The following is a 21,047-nucleotide window of genomic DNA, read 5'->3' on the forward strand; positions in this document are numbered from 1 at the left end:
AGCAGCACCAGAGATGAAGGTAGAGATGGGGGCATGGAGGACTCTAGATTCATCAACTAAGAAGAGAAGGACTAAGAACTGGTGGCCAGGAGCAGACTTGTAGAATGTGCCCTTTGGAGATGTAATTTATTATATATGCCTGAGTGGGGTTTTTTGTTTGTGTGTTTTTTTAAAAAAGCTAAAATGGATAAAGAGAAATACTTTTAACTGATGGTATATGGAGGGGATTATAATCAATGTAATTGAGTCGGAACCGACTCCATGGCACATAACAACAATGAAACAAGTTATATGAATTGTTGAATGTGAAACTGATGATGTGCTCTGTAAACTTTCACTCAATCCACAATAAAAACCTTAAATTAAAAAGAAAAAAAAAAGTATTTGGGGAAAGAAAGAGTCCCCACTGAATAGTTTTCTTCTTGTGTAGATGGGGCTGGTAAAAAGAGATAGGGATAAGATAAATATGATTCAATAGTGAATAATTGTTATCATGACTAATTGTGATTGTCACAATCGTAAAGGTGGAAGTTTTATAACAAAAACAGGGGAGTGGTTCATCTTACAGTCCAGAAACAGAGAACCCGAGGACCATCAAGGGAGAAGTGCACAAGCAGAATGAGGGACCTTATCCAGAAAAGCAGTGATGCCAGAGACAGAGGCAGAGACGGAGCCATGGAGAGGGGTAGCAGCTAAGGACTCTAAAGTCATGGGAAGAGAAGGACTAAGAGCTGGTGCCCAGGAGGCAGGCTTGTAAAATGTGCCCTTTGGAGATACAAATTATTATATATGCCTGAATGTCTTTTTTTTTTTTTTTTTAAAAAAGAGCTAACGTCTATACAGACAAATACTGTTAACTGATGGTACATGCAGCCTATTATAATTATTGTAATGAGACAAGGTGTATGATTTGTTGAATGTAAAACTGATGATGATCTACCCTGTAAACTTTCACTCAATCCACAATAAAAACCTTAAAAAAAAACCCAAAAACCTAAAAAAGTATAAGACACATCATGAAAAAGAAGAAGATGAACCAGCCTTTTAGTCCATTTGCCAGTTTTGCCAAAAGAAACAGAAAGAACAATAGTAATCTTAAAGCATAATTCTGTACCCCCAGACTTATTTTCTTACAAAACCAATGTCATCTATAAATTCATGACTCCTGACATTTGGCTAACAGTGTAGTAATTTGCTACTAAATCATTTCAAATTTCTAGCACAGGTGCTTTTCAGTTCCTTTAATTCTGATTTTTACCAGTTTGCAGTTTAGACAAGAATATCCTATGTGCAAACGAGCCCTGGAAGCATAATGTATTATAAGCTGGACTGATAAACACAAGGTCAGCAGTTGAAACCTACCAGTCATTCCTTGGGAGACTGGTAGATGAGGGTTTCTGCTTCCATAAAAATTTACAGCCTCAGAAACCCTATACAAGGTTGTTGAGTTGGAACTAACCTGGTTGCACATGACCACCATCACCACTATCCTATCTGCATTATATGATGTGCTCTACTATATATACACTATCCAATTTTTAAAAATCGGCTAGAAAGTTCCTTAGTAGTCAAAACGAATAAATAAATTCAGTTGTGGGTTGTTTTTTATTTTTGCTAGCTCCTTTTTAACCCTATCTTATTTTTGCCTTGTAATCATGGCCTCACTTCTTCTCTAGATGATTTACTGTATCAATTCTGATATATTTACTAAAGAATGTTTTATCTTTATAAATAATAAAGACCCAATAGTACAGAATGGGTAAGCATTCCTACCTTTCAATATGAGTTATATAATAAAATAGCAAAAGCACTAACAGCAAATGATAAGATAAATAAGTATGCCCTCATAAACATTAAAATTTTTTCATCAAAAACTATTTTAAAAAAGTGAAAAGACAAGTTACTGACTGTGAGAATATTTTGGATACCATATATCCGACAAGAATGTAATAACCAAACTATACGTAGTGGTTACGAATCGGGCTGCGAACCTTAAGGCCAGCGGTTCGAAACTACCAGCTGCTCCGCGGGAGAAAGATGAGGCTTTCTACTCCCGTAAAGATTTACACCCTTGGAAACCCTGTACAGGATCGCTATGGGTCGGAACCGACTCGATGGCACTTCACAACAACAACACAACAACAACATACAACTTCAACAACTTAACAAAGACACATAACCCAATCATAAAATATGCAAAAGACTTGAACAGACAGCTCACAAAAAGAATATTCAAATGCCCATGAAAAAAAACTTATCATCATTAGTCATCAGAGAGATGTAAATCAGAACCATTGGTTACAAGTTGGGCTGCTAACCCCAAGATCAGCTATTTGAAACTACCAGCTGTTCCAAGGGACAAAGATGAGGCTTTCTGTTCCCACAAAGATTTATAGCCTCGGAGACGCTATACAGGGTCACTATGAGTCAAAACCAACACCACGGCACACAACCACCATACCACCAAGATGATTCAGATATAAAACAATAGAAAATAGAAAATGTTGGCAAAGATGTAGAGAAATTGAAACTCTGGTCCACTGTGGTGGGAATACAAAATGGTAAAGCTGCTGTGGAAAACAGTATGATGAAGTCTTCAAAAAACAAAAAATAGACTTGCCATGACACAGCAATACCACTTCTAGGCATATACGCAACAGACTTGAGAACAGAAACTGAAAAAGAGATTTGTACACCAATGTTCATTGCCCCAAAGGTGGAAGCAACTTAAGTGTCATCAGCATATGAATGGCTAAGGATGTGTGGTACATACATACAATGGAATTCTACTCGACCAATAGGAAGCCGTGATACATGCTACAGAATGGATAGTGCTAGAAGACATATTTGCTATTGTTGTTAAGTGCCTTCGGCCATAGGACTTCTGAGAAGCAGCTGGAGAGTCTGAACTGCTGAATTTGTGGTGATCAGTCCAGTGCTGACCCTATGGTGCTATACCAGGAGTTCTTGAATATATGCTTAGTGAAATAAGACAATCGCTAAAGGACAATTACTGTGTGACCTCATTTACATTAAAAGACAAGAAAAGGCAAATATATAGATACCAAAATTTATTAGTGGTTACCAGGGGAGGAGAAACAGGGTTAATGGTGATGGAAAAATCACACTGATGATGGGTTGTTGTTGTTAGGTGCCATCGAGTCGGTACCAACTCATAGTGACCCTATGCACAACAGAATGAAACACTGCCTGGTCCCGGGCCAACCTCACAATTGTTGCCACTCTGCCAATCCATCTCACTGGGGGTCTTCCTCTTTTTCTCTGACCCTCCACCTTACCAAACATGATAATCTTCTCCAGCGACTGGTCCCTCCTGACAATATGTCCAAAGTAGGAGAGATGAAGTTTGGCCATCCTGGCCTCCAAGGAGCACTCTGGCTGCACTTCCAACACAGATCTGTTGGTTCTTTGGTAGTTCATGGCACTTTCAATATTCTCCTCCAACACCATAACTCAAAAGCATCAATTCTTCTATGGTCTTCCTTATTCACTGTCCAGCTTTCACAAGCATATGAGGTTTGTCGTACTGGTACTGTGGTGACTTGTGAGATGCTGTGATTCTGGAAGCTATGCCACCGGTATTTTAAATACCAGCAGGGTCACCCATAGTGGACAGGTTTCAGATGAGCTTCCAGACAAAGACAGACTAGGAAGAAGGAGTGACAAACTACTTCTAAATATTTAGTCACTGAAAACCTTATGAATAGCAAAGATGATGGGTAGGGTTTTGCAGTTATTGTAATTGCAGTCAATAAGCTGTACACCTCTGAAAAGTTGAATTGGCAAAAGCAGTATGACATATTTACAACAATGACCAAAAGAAAAGTAGCTGTTGAGGCTGCTCATGTTACAACCAAACATCTCATGGGATTTGGTTCCTTGGTTTAAAACTTTAGGGTCATGGTTTCATTGGACATCCCAGTTAATTGGCCTAGTAACGTGTTTGGTGGTGGTGGTGTGCCCTGGAGTTGGTCCAGACTCATAGCAACCCTGCATCAGGTTTCCGAGGCTGTAGATCTTTATGGGAGCAGAAAGCTTCATTTTTCTCCTGTGGAACAGATGGTAGTTTCAAATTGATGACCTTGAGGTTAGCAGCCCGACTTGTAACCACTATGTTGCCAGAGCTCCTAAATAACATGCTTTGTATTATTATACCTCCTAGCTTATTATGCAGTGCTTGGAGTCTTAAAAGCTTGTAAGAAGGCCATCTAAGACATAACAACTGGTGTCTAGTTACTGCCAATAAAATAAGAAATGAGAGTCAGGAATAGAAATGTATGGCCAATAGCCTTCATGAACTGCCTCCTCTGTCATCAAAGCAAAACTGGATTGTGTCTGAATTCCATTACAAAATATTTTTATCAAAGATTCCATATGACAATTCTGATCAAAAGGGGGAAAAGCAAAGAAGAATTTCAAATTTTCATGAACTCTAGATTTTTTTGGAGCCGTGGAGGATGGATGAGCCCCTGAAACTATTTACCCTGAGACAATCTAAACCTTAAACCAAAAATAGCTCCTAAAGTCATCTTAAAACTCAACAATATTGTTGTTGTTGTGAAGTGCTATTGAGTTGATTCCAACCCACAGCAACCCTGTATAGGGTTTCCAAGGAGCAGCTGGTGAGCTTGAACCACCAACCTTGCAGTTCAAATGGCTTTGCAAATTGGTGCATTAACCCACAGCACCTCACCAGGACTTCATAGTTTAGCTTAATTAGTAAAAATGGTCAGTCTTTAGCATTATGCAGGTTTAATGATCGATATTTGATCAAAGGGCACCATGGTGGCACAGTGTGTTAAGCATTGGGCTGCTAAACCCTCAAACAGCAATTAAAACCTACCAGCTACTGTGAGTGAGAAAGATGAGGTTGTCTGGGTCCATAAAGATTCACAGGTGTGAATAGTAAAAACTACCTGATCAATCCTAATGTAAAACGGAAAGATGAAACAAAGGATAAAAAAAAAAAAGAGAGACAAACTTAAAAAACAAATTACAAAATTAGAATTAAGTCTAATCATGTCAATGACTGCAGTAAATGAAAATGAGCGATCTAAATTAAAAAGTAGAGGAGCAGACTAGATGAAAAAGCAATACTCAATAGTGCATAAAAGAACTTGTAAAAGTTTGTGGGAAAATGGAAGATAATGAAATTTTTCCACAAACTTTTTTCTTCAATGTTTTATTGTGAATTATGTGATAGTTTACATGGGAGAACATTAGCTTTATATTCATCCTATCGCATATCATTTCATTGCCATGGTTACAATCCCCTCCATGCATCATTTCCACAAACTTTTTGAGGCACCCCTTGTACTACATAATAGACATACATGCACAGTATAAGAAAAAGACAGGTAAAAGTAAAAGGGTGGAAAAGATATACCAGGCAAACACTAAACTGGAGTGGCTATATTTGTAATAGCTGACAAAGAAGTCTTCAGGATAAGGTGCATTTCGGAGACTAAGAAAAACATTTCACAAAAGATGTAGTATATCAAAAAGATATAACACTTCTAAATGTGTATGTATCTTACAAAAATGGCAAAGGGGCAGCCTCTGATCTCCTTTGATTTCACAATGGGGAAGGGATAAATAATCTCAACATCAGCCCAAGACCAAATGTTATGAGGCAGAGGTCAGACATGCCTCCACCCTCTAACCTTCTTTACCAATTCTTACAACCTACCTTTCCTACCAAGGCCCCATATACCCTATTAGCACCACCCCATATGTTTACAATGTAAATTATTTACATGTAGCAAAGCAAATTCTTCAAAAATTTCTAGCATCTGTTTCAACTAGCACTGTAAAATTTTCTAATATAGACATGAGGATTTTTTGTTTTTTGGCTGTAACTTAAAAAGTGTAAAACCACTACTCCAGTTGAACTTTTAGACAAATACTGCACATTTATAAAATAACATGGAATATCATCTCAAGAATTAAAACTTTTGGCTACAAAACATAAAACACTAAACAAGCACATATACCTTAGCTGCATTGATGAAACATGTTTGTAATCGCCTCCCCAAAACCAGAAAATTTTCTGCAGCTGATGGAAGTAATTCACTGTAAAATTCCTCTGAGTCTTCTCCTGGCTCCAATCCCACACAACAATGGCTGAAACAAGAGCACAAGTCTATGACTTAGTTTGTGTTGATTATAAATTTCAGCTGAGTGCTAAAGCTTCTATTGACACCATGCTTTAATGAGAATTTTTATTTAGTATCTTTCTTTTGTTGCCAAGCAAAATAGAACTCTTGTTGAAAAATTAGTTTAACAGCATGCAGAACAGCCTAGAGCGGCTAGAGGAATAGAGGATACTTCTTGAAAGAAAGACCAGGAGGAAAAATCAAAAACAAAAACAAACAAGACAGTTGTACACCGGGAAGCCATCAAGGCAAGCAATCAAGTCCCTTCAAGACAAACCCCCCTTCAAGACAAAAACTCAGAGAGAACACACGAGCAGACATGGAAGCTTGCTGGCAACCATGCTGGTCTACTGATAAGCGGAAATGGGGAAAGGCAGCAATGAAAATACGGGCTGAGTCTGACCACATCCCAGAGACTCCCGTAGACCTGGAGGTAAGAGAGAGAAGAAGAAGAGCTGGTTGATTTGAAGTGCAGTGAGATTTGGGGACTCCTAAGCCCATGGACAAGGTCCTAGCCATGGAGGGCTAGAGCTGAGAGTGAAGTGTCCAGCTGATATAAAGTGAGGGGAGATGCACAAGAATGCCCAAACTTGCAGATAGTACCCATTTGACCTAGCTTTGATGGTGTGATGATTAGAATAAGACTAGAGAAAGATAAAAGAAATTTGATAAAGGAAACAAGTGTAAATTGCTACAATTTGATGAACTTGTCCTATACTTATGGCTATAGTAGCTCAATGGAGAGGTAAGGAGTCTTCACATCAAAGATCAATCCTGTCCCTTCTGTAAACACAGTTGATAGGTATGGGCAACTTAGATATTGGCTACCTAAAATGGAGGGTGAGGGGGATGGGCTATAAAGGCACGAAGTGGCTGGCTTCAAGTTTTCAAGTGGGAGTTTAATTTTAGAGCATGAGGGGGAAGGTAGAATCCCCACTGAATAGTTTTCATCTTGTCTAGATGGGTCTGGTGAAAGGAGATGGGGATAAGTTTCTTATGATTCAACATTGAGTAATTGTTATCATAACTAATTGCGATTAGTAAAAGTAAAGGTGAAAGTTTTGCAACATAAAGATGGGAGTAGTTAATCTTACGTTCAAGAAACAGAGGACCCTAGGACCATCAAGTGAGAAGAGCATGAGTGGAATGTGGGACTGTAATCAGAGAAGCAGCAACACCAGAGATAGATGCAGAGATGATGGCATGGAGAGATAGAGCATCTAAAGACTCAGAGCATCTGAGGACTCTAGACTGATGGAAAGAGAAAGGTTGTGTGCTGGCAGCCAGGAGACTGGCTTCCAGAATGTGCCCTTGGGACTTTTAAATGATCATATATTCCTGCGTGGTTTAAAAAGAAACAAAACAGAAATCATTGTTACAGGCATTGCCTATACTTAGACCCAGAACTCATTTGTCCTAAAATCTACATTTCAGTTCCTTAGGAACTGAAGACATTGGGTTCACAATAAAGAGAAACAAGGTAAGTATTCAGTAAATGGATAAAAATCACCTAAAAATAACCTTGAGAGAATAGAATTTATGTTAACTGATTCATTTTAGACATCTGATAGCTAAAAATTACCCAAAGATTAGCAAGGGGCAGATTAGGAAATCAAACACTCTTAACTTTATACTAATTTCTAATTTTCTTTAGATTTACTAAGGTCCCTAGGCTCCTGGTGTGGTGTTGTAGGATAAACACTAGCCTGCAAACCACAAGGTTGGCAGTTCAAAGTCACCAGCTGCTCCTTAGAAACCCTATAGTTGCTGTTAGGTGCTATAGCGTCAGTACCAACTCATAGCGACCCTATATACAACAGAACGAAACACTGCCCAATCCTGGGCCAACGTCACCATGCTTGAGCCCACTGATGCTGCCACTTTGCCAATTCATCTCGATGGAGGTCTTCCTCTTTTTCTCCAACCCTCCACCTTACCAAATATGATATTCTTCTCCAGTGACTGATCCCTCCTGACAATACGTCCAAAGTATGAAAGACAAAGTTTGGCCATCCTGGCCTCTAAGGAGTACTCTGGCTGCACTTCTTCCTAAACAGATTGGAAACCCTATACAGGGTGACTTTGTCAGAACCAATTTGATGGCACTTAATAACAACAACAACTAAATTTCCTGGGTGACACAAATGGTTGTGCTGAACTATTAAACCCACCCAACAGCGCTGCAAAAGAAAGGCTTAGAGATCTGCTTCTACAAAGATTACAGCCAAGGAAACCCTATGAAGCAGTTCTACTTATAACACTTGGCATCCCCATATATTGGAACTGACTCCATGTAAATGGGTTTGGTTTGGTTTTAGTTGATCTACTTTCTTTAGAACTGCTAAATATCTGCCTGAAAATTTCTTATATCAGAAGGGAAAACATCAAAGACCTAACTCTAGTAGAAATATTAAAGTAAGGGAAGTTATTTAGAGAAATGGATCCTCTCAAAACTGCATATAAAATAGGTATTCACAGATTTTCAGTCATTCCTTGTATATGAATATATTTAGAAGTGTCAATATTAAAAAGTATTTGTGTAGCCTAATAGCAAAGACAGCCCCAAATTCAAAAATGAACAGCATTTATGAAGACTAACAGTGAAAACAGAAGGCCTGGTGGTGCAATGGGTTACACTTTGGGCTGTTAACTTCAAGGTCAGCAGTTCAAATCCACAAGTCAATCTGAGGGAGAAAGATGAGGCTTTCTGCTCCCATAAAGATGTACAGCCTTGGAAACACTATGCAGGGTCACTATGAGTTGGAACTGAGTGGACTGGCATACAATAACAACAAAGCAAAAAAGCCCCAAATCCAAAAGCAGGATCTATGCATGTAGTTACTATGGAAAGACTTCTGTTTTGGTCTTTTCAACAAAATATGCACAGACAAGCAATGTTATTGTTGTGTGCTGTTGAGTCGGTTGTGACTCACAGCAACTACAAATTTAGCGTGCTAAAACTTAACTAGCTAATACTCACCTGTATCAAATTTTTTGTTAGTTTGCGCTTTGGCTTCTAATGTTAATTATTTAAGAGAACCTACTTTGATTCAGAACATTAGTTACTAAAATTATATTTGTATAGCCACAACCATGGGGTTATCTCTTAAGTCTTGGATTCTACTCCAGAGAGCCTGGATCAATCAATATTTTCATCTAAATGGAGCAAAATTATAAGCCTTTATTAACTTAAGCAAATAATTTATCTTAAAAAATGAAGCATAAAAATTATCTACATTTATTTGCTACTGTTCTTTCTAACTGAATATGTTGGATTTGGCCTTTACCTAGTAAAAAATTAGGAGTAAGTAATTTAGAAAGCCAGGATCCAATTGAAATGCACACTTTCAATTATCTAATTTATAATAAGTAGGTGACTTAGGTGGAGTCCTGGTGAGGCGCTGGAAGCTAATGCACTGGACTGCAAAGTCACTTTGAACCACAAGGTCAGTGGTTCAGCTCACCAGAGGCTCCTTGGAAACCCTATACAGGGTTGCCAGGTTGCCAAGTTGGAACTGACTAGATGTCACTTTTCAACAACAATAACTACAGGTGACTTAGGCATTGAGAACATCAGATTTATTTTATTGCCTCCTTTAAAAAATGATTTTGATCTCTTTTCTATTAATTTCATTAGATCATTCAATTATATTAGTCATTAGATCAGTCAATTCTGCTTCTAAATATTATTGACAGTATTTGGGTAACAATGAAATGTACAGCTGAGATAGCTACATCAACACATCTGTCCTCCTATAATACTTTAGTATCGGAAACCCTATGGAGCCGTTATATTCTGTACAATTGGGTTGCTATGAGTCAGAATTGACTAAACAGCAAGTGAGTGGGTTGTATACAGCACGGGGCTTCAAAAGTTCATGGAAAATTTTCACTATCTTTTAATTTCATTTTCTACAAACCATTTGAAGCCTTCTCATATTTCGCTTATGTACCTATTTCATTCTGCTTGCATCATACATTTACATGGCTGTGAGGTCAGCTCTGTTATCAACTTCTGAAGTATAGGGCCAGAGTCTTAATTTCTTCATTCATTTAAATAATCATTAAATATGTATTAGGCATTGAGATCCATGGTGAGCAAAAGGCATGTTTATCATTTCCATGGTGTGATGGAGGGATATGTAGATACAAATACAAATAAATACAGAGTTAAAATAACAATCACTATGAAGCAAAAGAACAACCCAAACTTACCACAGCAGGTTGTCAGCGCTTGTTAGGCAGATGAACAAAAAAGGAGGCAAATGCTGAAAACCAAAATCTACTACTCTATCATCTCTCAAGAAAAAATTGACTGTTGCTTCAATTTACCTTAATATTTGTGTAAGTTGGGAAATGGTAGACCAACCACCCTGGATTCGAGAACAATCTTGACTGAGGACCAAGAGGCAATATTGAATGAGGTCATAACAATATATATCTTGTTTGATTTTCTTCAACTCTGAACTTCCTAAAGGTGTGCTGTTTATTATTTCTAAAGCAAAAGGAAACAAAACAAACTTATTTTTCTCAACAATTCAAAAGTGATTAGTAGTTTTATATGTTAAGTTATAACTATAAATACGTTAAGAATGAAAAAGACTTGAAATAATACAGTGTTAAGATTTCCCTGACCTGAATAAATTAAAAACAAATATTAAAATTGTACCCATGATGGAATTTTTTAGTTACTTAAATAGTGTTAACAATAAAAAGATTGTCTTACCTTTTAACTTTAACAATATAACAGGGACATTCTGCTCAGGACTTTTAGCAACTTCAGCAGCTAGCGATAATATCCTTGGGTCTGTACCAGTTGGCTTCATTTCTCCTATCACCTATAATTTTAAATAAAATCAGAGAATAAAGGTCAAATGGCCCTAAAGCATTCACTCTCTAAAATGATGTTTAAATATGATAACCATATAAAGTTTTCCTTGATTTGAGAAGTCACAGGCACTTCATTTTTTTTTTATAGGAAACTAACTTTTCTATCTTTTGTTCATTCATTTTTTATAGGAAACTAGCTTTTCTATCCAGAGTACTTCTATTTATCACATGAAAGCTATGTTGTTGTCGTTAAGTGCCATCAAGTTGATTTCGACTCATAGTGACCTGTGTAGTGTTTCCGAGTTGTGCCTGGTGGGTTTGAACCATCAACCTGTGGTTAGCAATTCAGTGCTTATCCTACAGTGCCACAGCAGCATTCCTGAATAGTTATTGTTGTTAAGTGCAATCAAGTCAGTTCCGACTCATAGTGATCCTGTATAGGGTTTCCAAGGAGAGGCTGATGAGTTTTGAACCGCCAACTCTGTGGTTCAAACCAACCTTGTGATCCAGTGTTTATCCTATTGAGCTCTTACCAAGAGTCAGGAACTATGCTAGGTGCTTCACCTTTACTCTTTCAAAGGGGCAAAAAAACAGTAAATATAGGCCTGAGACCATTACCCTTTCTACTGGTTGTCCCTTGGTTAGTCTCTGAGAACTTAGATTTTGGGAGGATTCCCAAGAGTAGCTCACTATACCTACACTGTTGATGTAAACAGCCAAGTCTATGCTGAACAGTTGCCTTCCTTCTTGAAATTCAGAGTTCAGGTAAATGATTTGTTGTTGTTAAGTGCTATCAAGTTGGTTCTGACCCATAGTGACCCTGTAAAGGGTTTCAGAGGAGCAGCTGGTGAGCTTGAACTGCCAACCTTGCAGCCTGGCGCATTAACCCACAGCATCACACCAGGACTCCTCAGATAAATGACAGGTAGAGAATAATTCTGTGCCTAGTCCTCAGGAAAAACCCTGGTCACTGAGTGTCTAGTCAAATTCCCTGTTGTTGTCAAGTTTGTCAAATCAGTTCTGATACACCGTGACCTTGTACAGGGTTTCTGAGCAGCAGATGGTAGGTTTGAACTGCCAACTTTACAGTTGGGCAGCCCAGTGCTTATCCTACAGTGCCACACCAGTCAGCTTTCCTGGTAGACAATATTTTACACATATTGTCATAACTCACTGGCAGAGGCATTAAGATGTCCTGTGTGACACCTCTGGGAGAGGATTCTTGAATAAAATCAACTTCCTAAAATTAAAATATGTACATATTCAAATTCAATTTGTTGCTAAAACTTTTTTTAAATTAAAAAATCCCCACTGAATAGTTTTCATCTTGTCTAGAGGGATCTGGTTAAAGGAGATGGGGATAAAATTCTTTATGATTATTTGAGTAATAATGAGTAATTGTTATCATGACTAATTGCGACTGTCACAACTGTAAAGGTAGAAGTTTTATAACAAACAGGGGAGTAGTTAATCTTACCGTTAGGGAACAGAGGACCCTAGGACCATCAAGGGAGAAGAACACGAGTGGAATGTGGGACCCTATCCAGAGAAGCAGTGACACCAGAGATGGAGGCAGAGATGATGACACAGAAAGATGGAGCAGCTGAGGACTCTATACTCACGGAAAGAGAAAGGCTGTGTGCTGGCAGCCAAGAGGCAAGCTTGCAGAATATGCTTTTTTGTTGTTTAAATGATTATAGATTCCTAAGTGTTTCTGTGTACATCCCAAATACAAACAAACAAAAAAAACAAAGGGAATAGAAGCAAATACTGTTGAATGATGATTCACAGAGAAGATTGTAATCATTGTAATGAAATGAGGAATGTAAAACTGATGTTCTCCCATGTTCTCAATTATAAGAAAAACTTTAAAAAAAAGTTTTAATATAAGGTATATTAAAAGCTAAAATATACTGAAAAATATAACTTTTGCTTAATTAGGTTTCATGAAAACTAACATACATTATTTACAATAAGCTAAGCACTGCCCTAAATGCTTTTATAAGCATATTATTTAATCTCACAACAACAGTAGTTGTTGTTAGATGCCATCGAGTTGGTACTGATTTACAGCAACCTTTTGATAACACAGAAGAAAGAAACACTGCCCGATCCTGGGCCAACCTCACTATTGTTGCCACACTTAAGCCCATCGATGTTGCCACTTGGCCAATCCATCTCGCTGGGGGTCTTCCTCTTTTTCTCGGACCCTCCACCCTACCAAACATGATATCCTTCTCCAGCGACTAGTCCCTCCTGACAGCATGTCCAAAGTATGAGAGGCGAAATTTGGCCATCCTGGCCTCCAAGGTGTACTCTGGCTATACTTCTTCCAACACAGATCTGTTGGTTCTTTTGGCAGCCCATGGCACTTTCAATATTCTCCTCCAACACCATAACTCAAATGCATCAATTCTTCTCTGGTCTTCCTTATTTACTGTACAGCTTTTGCATGCATATGTTGTTTTGTTGTTGTTGTTGTTGTTATGAGGTTATTAAAAATACCATGGCTTGTGTCAGGCACACCTTAGTCATGAAGCTGACATCTTTGCTCTTCAACACTTTAAAAAGATCTTGTGCAGCAAATTTGCCTAATGCAATAATACATTGTTTGATTTCTTGACTGCTGCTTCCGTGAGTGTTGATAGTTGATCCAAGAAGAATGAAGTCCTTGACAACTTCAATCTTTTCTCCATTGACAAGAATGTTGTTTATTGGTCCAGTGGTGAGGATTTTTGTTTTCTCAACATTGAGATGCAATCCATACCAAAGGCTGTACTCTTTGATCTTCATCAGTAAACAATTTAAGTCTTCTTCACTTTCAGCAAGCTAGGTTGTATCATCTGCATATCACAGGATGTTAGTGAGTCTTCCTCCAATCGTGATGCCACATTTTTCTTCTAAGCATAATATTATTTAATCTCACAACAACTGTTAGCATCTTTAGTTTGAAACTTAAGGAAGTTAAGACACTTGTCATGGCTCCATCAACATGCGGAGGAGTCAGTCTTCAAATCCAGGTCAGTATGACAACAGAGCCTATGGCTTTAATTACAATGGTCATATTTCTTCCCATATAAAACTAAAAATTATATAACATATTTTCAAATGATCTACTTCTAACTAACTTTCTAACTATTATTCATTTTTTGTTCTTTCTCCAAGCCCTTTAATAATTGCTTAAAATTGCTGAGGCACAAGCAATAATAAAAACTGCATTTTTTACAGTACAAGAAAATTTGATATGGTATCTGCAGGAAATACCTATTTTTGAAAATCTCTTCTGCAATAGCATTTCATTAATAATCTATAGGCTGATTTAAATAGTCACAGGCAGTAATCAGTAAGGTGGAAAATGTTGAACTTACTTAGGGGTAAGAGAAATCAAATATTTACAGACCCATACTATGCACACTAGGAGTTCTGGTAGCGTAGTGGTTATGTATCGGGCTGCTAGCATCAGCAGTTTTAATCTACCAGTTGTTCCATGGGAGAAAGATGAGGCTTTCTGCACCTGTAAAGATTTACAGCCTGAGAAACCCCATACAGGGTTGCTATGAATCAGAACCAACTCTATGGCACATAGCCACCACTATGCACACTATGCAAGGTTTCAGACATTTTACATAAGTTAGATGTGAATTCTACATTAATCTATTAATAAAATAGCACTCCTATCATTAGGAAAGGAGCTCTGGTAGCGTAGTGGTTACGAGTTGGACTGCTAATCTTATGGTCAGCAGTTTGATACTACCAGCAGTTCTGTGGGAGAAAGATGAGGCTTTCTGCTCCCATAAAGATGCACAGCCTCAGAAACCCTATACATGGTTGTTATGAGTTGGAATTGACTCCACAGCATATAACCACCACCACCATTAGGAAAGCCTGTTTCAAATGCCTCTACAGCTTAGTGGAGTCTTGGTGTGGCGCTGTGAGTTAATGTACCAGACTGCAAAGCCGTTTGAACTGCAACGTTGGCGGTTCAAGCTCACCAACTGCTCTTCGGAAACCCTATCCAGGGTAGCTATGGGTCAGAACCAACTCGATGGCACTTAACAACAACAACAGCTTAAGTACAAATTATGAAACCAAACAGAATACTTTGCCCAAAGAAACATGCACTAATATATATTTTCCATTTCTGAAGGTTTTATACACATGTGCAATCTCAACACACGGAAGCATTTTTAGCCTTAGTACTAAACTGGATGATCATCACCACTGCCACTGTGAAACTTTATGAAGAGAGAGTATTCAGCAACTGTGTTTCTGGAGACGTTAAAAACAGGTATCTTACTTTTTTTTTTTAACCAACATAGCTAGCTTTCAAAGTAGTACTTTTAAAGCAGCAAAGTTACCACTTAATTAAATATACTTGGCCTAATTACTCATAAAATAAAGTTAAAGTTATCATTGCCTTTTCAAAAGCATTACATCAAAACTGATGTAATTTTTCAGAAAGCCAAGTGACACAATACAGTTCACAAGTGAATATATGAAATCTTCCTATCCTCCCCAAAGAATAAGCTACCTTATTGGGTTATAGGTCAAATCTAAGTTGACCCATCACTCCTTTTAGCAGTCCTTAGTTATTTTGGGGCCATTATTTTCTTGGCCCAGCTGTCTGTCCACCGTACTTTGTTCCCGTCTATTCTACCTTTCGCTCTCCTCTTTATACTCAGGCTGTTGTAAGACAGAAGAATGTTCTAGTTGCATGATTATTGGCCAGTCAGCAACACAATTTTAATCTAACCATTCATTGTGTTTGTACTGTGCAGCCCTCCAAAAAAGCAGTGTTGAAGGCTTCACAGTCAAACTTGGAAAGTATCTGAGGAAGTGTCCTTAAATGTTTCAGTCACCTAGCCTGATGTTCTAATTTTCAAAGTGAGAATGTTGTTGTTATGTTGTTAATTGCTGTCAAGTTGGTTCCAATTTATAGGGACTCTGTATATGGTTTCTGACGAGTAGCTGGTGGGTTTGAACTACCGAACTTTTGTCTGGAAGTCCAGTGTTTATTTTACAGCACTACACCAGGACTCCTAGTAAGCATGGTAGTGGTGGTGTGCCTTCAAGTCACTAACTGCTATGCTTGATAACTGGTATCAGAGTTGTTGCTGTTTTAAAAAAAAAAGACAGAGGAGTTCGCTTCCCAGAATTCACCTCTTATTAGTTAAAATACAAATCGTTAAAAACATTTTTTAAAGTTCAACACAACTCCTGACACATAGCAGCCACACCACTTTCTTAAGTCTAACAACAGCTTGCATTATGTAGGCTTCCTTTGCAAGATTTACCAAATAATTCTATAGAAGAATCCTGACAAGAGGGGAAACACAGAACAAAACTTCACATTTCAATGGGATCCTGCCTTTCTGGATCTATGAAGGTTGGACTAATCCCTGAAACTACTGCCTTGAGATAATCTTTAAACCTTAAACCCAAAATTTCCTTGTAGTCTTCTTAAAACCAAATAGCAGTCTAGCTTAAACAGCAAAACATGATATGCTCTTTTAAGTTACTATCCATATAAAACCCGGGTATGGTGCTGTAGGATAAGCACTAACTAACTGGTAACTGCAAGATTGGCGGTTCAAACCCACCAGTCACTCTTGGAAACCCTATATAGGGTCGCTACAACAATGTATGGGATCAAAGTGGCAACAGCAACTCGAAAAATTAGATAGGAACCTTAGCGGGCAATGAGATTATGTTCATTGTTGTTGTTATGTGTGGTGGAGTCGGTTCCAACTCATAGCGACCCGGTACAGGGTTTCCAAGGCTGTAAATGTTTACGGGAGCAGAAAGCCTCATCTTTCTCCCGCGGAACGGCTGGTAGTTTCGAACTGCTGACCTTGAGGTTCGCAGCCCAATTCGTAACCACTACGCTACCAGAGCTCCTAATGGGGGAGGCAAAATTCAGGAAAGGAGGGTAAGAATGGTTGAACAACTTGAAGAATGTAATCAATGTCATGGAATAGCATATGTAAAACAGTTGAATTGGGATGTTTTGCTCTATATATTTTCAACAACAAAGAATATATCAAAATACATTTAAATAGATTTTCCACTGATAGTCATTCAGGTTGTACGTAATTACAACAATGCTATAATATGTACTCATGCTACTATAAGTTGAATGGCTGGACACTGGGGGGCTAAAGCTGAGAGTGAAGTGGCCAACTGGTCTGAAGTGTGGGGGGGCATGTGTGATCTCCCAAACTTGCACCTAGTACCCACTTGACATAGCTTGGATGGCTGTTGTTGTTGTTGTTAAGTACCGTTGACTTGATTCCAAACCACAGCTGCATAGGGTTTCCGAGGAGTAGCTGGTGAGCTTGAACCACTTACCTTGCAGTTCAAATCAACTTTGCAGTCCAGCGCATTAACCCACAGAGCCACCGCACTTCCACACACACTGGTCAAGAACAAATAAACAAGCTCTGCAGAATTACTGGTCAATTACGGATGCTATTACCCCGTTGCCTGGCCAGACCACCAGTTCCAGCTCGTCTTGATTCTACAGGATCAAGCCTCCCTGGCCATTTCTGTTATAGCATCCACGGATCTCTACGAAGAAAACAAATGAACCCAAGGTATTCTAGATGCAAATGATTCTAAACGTCTGCAGTTCCAACTCCCTTTTTGCCCTCCCTCCACGTCCCCTCTGCCAGCTCTAATTCCATCAGCCACTTCTCAGAGAACGATTGCGGAGGTAATGGCGTCCTCTCTACGCTGGTTCAAGGACAGACGCTCTGGGGTCCGCGGGCTCATTTACTCCGGGTTTTAGTCCCGATTTTGGAGCTATCAGGCCTGGGGCAAGACACCAGGCTTTGTGTTCAAATGCCAGACTCAGCCCTGTCCTGGACCTCAGTTTCCACACAAGTGCTGGGCTGAAGCAGGCCAGTTCTACAGTTAAGAGCTCAGACAAACCCGGCAACTTGCCCTAGAAGCCTGGGGTCTGAGTCTCCCGGTATCTCGGACTCCTCTTCTTTCCTAGCCACCACCATAAGTCCGTTACCACATCCCTACTTCGGGTTCTCCACCTAAAGGCCGTTTACTACGCACCTCAAGAGCGGCCTTCCCCAAGCGGCGTGCGTCGCAACGCGGGAAGCGATCTGGAGGCGGGACCAGGTTCTTCTGAGCCAAGGGGTAGGGTCCCCTTTGCCAGGCAGCCAATCAGCACGCGAGCGCGCCCGGGGGGCCCGCCTGCGTCGGGCGCAAGGCGGGGTCTGCGGTGGCCGTGCCAGCAGCTGTTGCTGTAGCTACTGGAGGCTGAGGTGGCAGATGCTAATGGGTGTCCGTAGCGGAAGCCTAGTCAGAGCCGGAGGATAACGATGCATGGAGCGGCGAGACACTCGCACTTCGGCAGTCGCGAGCGGGTTCTCAGATTGGGCGAGAGTTTTGAGAAGCAACCGCGCTGCGCCTTCCACACTGTGCGCTGTGAGTGGGAACGACCCCAGGGGGTAAAAAGGAAGAGCCTCTAGGGATAGGGGTGTAGCGGCACATCACTCTTCCTAAGTGCTGTTCTCAGGATCCCCCTCATTCTCAGTCTGCTGGAGAATGAGGGACCCAGCTGAACTGCTTGGACTCTCAGGGGGACAGAGGAAAGGAGCCGGAGTCCAACAGGTGTGGATAAACTCACAGGAGAGTTTGGGCCTATCAGAACTGTGGAGAAGGGCTGCAGAGTGCCTGACAGATGTGACGGGTGGGAAGGGAAATCAAAGGTGAAAACCCACTGCCTTCGAGTCAATTCCCTATAGAGCAGAGTAGAACTGCTATTAAGGTTTCCAAGACTATCTTTACTGGAGCAGACAGCCTCTCCTTTCTACCGCAGAGCCGCGAAGGGTGGTGCAAAAAGACTAACTATTCATCCTTGAGGATGGTGGGGAAAACAATCTCTCCTTTTTTGCCTCTGGCTAATGAGGGTCTTTTAGGAGCTCTGGTAGCGTAGTGGTTACGAATTGGGCTGCGAACCTAAGGTCAGCGGTTCGAAACTACCAGCCACTGCGCGGGAGAAAGATGAGGCTTTCTACTCCCGTAAAGATTTACACCCTCGGAAACCCTGTACAGGGCCGCTATGGGTCGGAACCGACTCGACGGCACTTAACAACAACAACAATGAGGGTCTTTATTTAGCTTCTGAACCATCCCAACAGTCTATCTCGTTTGGACTTCTGCTTTCATTCTATTATCAAATATTAAATGATCAGCGTATTGGAGAGTGTGTTATTCATATCTTTATTTGGAAGATGTTTAACCCTCTAGCACCTCTACTTCTTGGTTTTCATATGTTCTCTGGAACTAGTTTTTTTTTTGTTTGTTTGTTTGTTTTAAGACATTCTCTTTTCTGTTGTTGAGGTAGAAAAAGAAACTCTTCTGCTTTGGTAGTTGGCTAATGTCAGTTACAGGAAGGAATATCGCCTGTTACGATTTTGTATGTAAAAATTCCTATTTTGCATAATAATCCTCATAGAACTAAGTCTAGAGCTGGAAGGAAGCTTTGAAGTCATTGAATCATGACCTCTCATTTTATTGTGGCCAAGTTGCAAAGTGAGTATTTTTTCCATTTCCTTTCTCCACTTCTGCCCTTCTTCTCAGTCAGTCATTTTGTGCCTGCAAATGGGCCTGGTTCGCTCTGATGTGTTCCATGTTTCAATCAAAACTCCTAACTAAACCTCACATTTCCCCAAAGCTTGCTTAAGTTGTTGTAACTGTCGTAACTTATTTTTATTAAAGGTTTTGTTAAGAAAAATTAACATCCAATTGGTTGAATAAATGGGTGAGTTATTTGTGAACAGAAAATCTTCAACATTGCCCCATTTTTACTCTATACCATACTCTGGTCCAAAGCACCTACAATGAAGCAGTAGTGTTGGATATACAGTCAGAGTCTCTCCCTCTTTAGTCCTATTTTGCAAATGTATGACACAGTTCTCATCTAGTTTCTCTGTGCTTTTCTCTCAAATGATATCTCCTTTCTCCTGTGCTCATCCTTCTCAGCTTTGTAGTAGCCTCCATATACTACAGGTTATAATATTAACTTTTCAAAATTACAAGGTTTTAGTTTTTAAAATTACAAGGTTTAACATAAGCGTTGTTCAAGAATATATAAGGGGGCTTCAAGAAAGTTCATGGAAGAATGGAGTCAAAAAGATAATGAAACTTTCTTTTGAACTTTTTTGAAGCACTCTTGTATGTTCAAATAACTTGAGTATACAATCTGTTTATAGACCCAAATCCCACATTAAGTGAATTTTTTTTTTTAGAAAAGTAGACTCTCGAAGTGCTAAACTTTTGCCTTCAAAGGCAGAGAATCTTAGTAGGATAACTTGATGATCCAGTTGTAGGAATAAAAATAAATGTAACAGCAACAATAGCACTTAACAAAATAACCCAGCTATTTGGATGCAAACAGTCCTGTGGAAGATTTTAGAAAAGCTACAGCCTTTATTTTTTTCTTAGATTGTTGAAGAAGACAAAGTGATAGCACATAATCCTTTGAGATTATTTGACTAAAACTAACCAATCATTGTCCTTAAGGACAGTTTTTTTTCCAAAGTGACCCTCACTCATAAGGAATCAAAGTGAGAGACAGAAACTCTAGAGTGATAGCCTGATTTATGTTGTTTTGGTAGGTGCTGCTGGTTCCTACTCATAGTAATTCCTGCTCATAATACAAGAAAACACCTCCCAGTGCTGCACCATCCTCACAGTTGTTACACTTGAGCCATTTCTGCTGCCACGGTGTCAGTCCACCTTGTTGGGATTCTTCCTCTTTTTCTAGGACCCTCCACTTTGCCAAGCATGATGTCCTCCATGGACATGATAATATGTCCAAACTATGAGAGAAGAAGTTTCACCTTCCTGGCTTCTAAGGAGCATTTTGAATGTACTTCTGCCAATACAGATTTATTTGTTCTTCGGGCAGTTCATGGTACTTTCAATATTCTTCTTTAACAGATGCACCAATCTTCTACAGCATTCATTATTCATTGTCCAACTTTCTCATGCAAAAGTTAAGCAATTGAAAATACCATGGCT

The 21,047-nt window shown here is 39.4% G+C and overlaps 2 protein-coding genes across 3 annotated transcripts in view; one reads left to right on the plus strand and one right to left on the minus strand.

Moving 5' to 3' along the window:
* Positions 1 to 11,008, minus strand: part of IQCB1 (IQ motif containing B1) — a 138,050-nt gene extending 127,042 nt beyond the window's left edge. For both annotated transcript variants that reach the window (XM_006869347.1, XM_006869346.1), the window contains exons 1-3: positions 10,903 to 11,008; positions 10,509 to 10,671; positions 6,015 to 6,144 (exon numbers count right to left, since the gene is read on the minus strand). In XM_006869347.1, coding sequence (XP_006869409.1) covers positions 6,015 to 6,144; positions 10,509 to 10,671; positions 10,903 to 11,002 — 393 coding nt within the window. In that variant the 5' untranslated portion in view covers positions 11,003 to 11,008. The remainder of the gene's footprint in view (positions 1 to 6,014; positions 6,145 to 10,508; positions 10,672 to 10,902) is intronic.
* A 7,267-nt stretch (positions 11,009 to 18,275) lies between these two features.
* The window catches only part of EAF2 (ELL associated factor 2), a 95,780-nt gene continuing 93,008 nt past the window's right edge, over positions 18,276 to 21,047 (plus strand). Inside the window, exon 1 of the mRNA XM_006869348.1 lies at positions 18,276 to 18,446. Within this exon, the coding sequence (XP_006869410.1) occupies positions 18,341 to 18,446 (106 nt within the window). The 5' untranslated portion in view covers positions 18,276 to 18,340. The remainder of the gene's footprint in view (positions 18,447 to 21,047) is intronic.

Source organism: Chrysochloris asiatica, unplaced genomic scaffold, assembly GCF_000296735.1.
Source record: "Chrysochloris asiatica unplaced genomic scaffold, ChrAsi1.0 scaffold00130, whole genome shotgun sequence".
In the NCBI taxonomy this organism is placed as follows: domain Eukaryota; kingdom Metazoa; phylum Chordata; class Mammalia; order Afrosoricida; family Chrysochloridae; genus Chrysochloris; species Chrysochloris asiatica.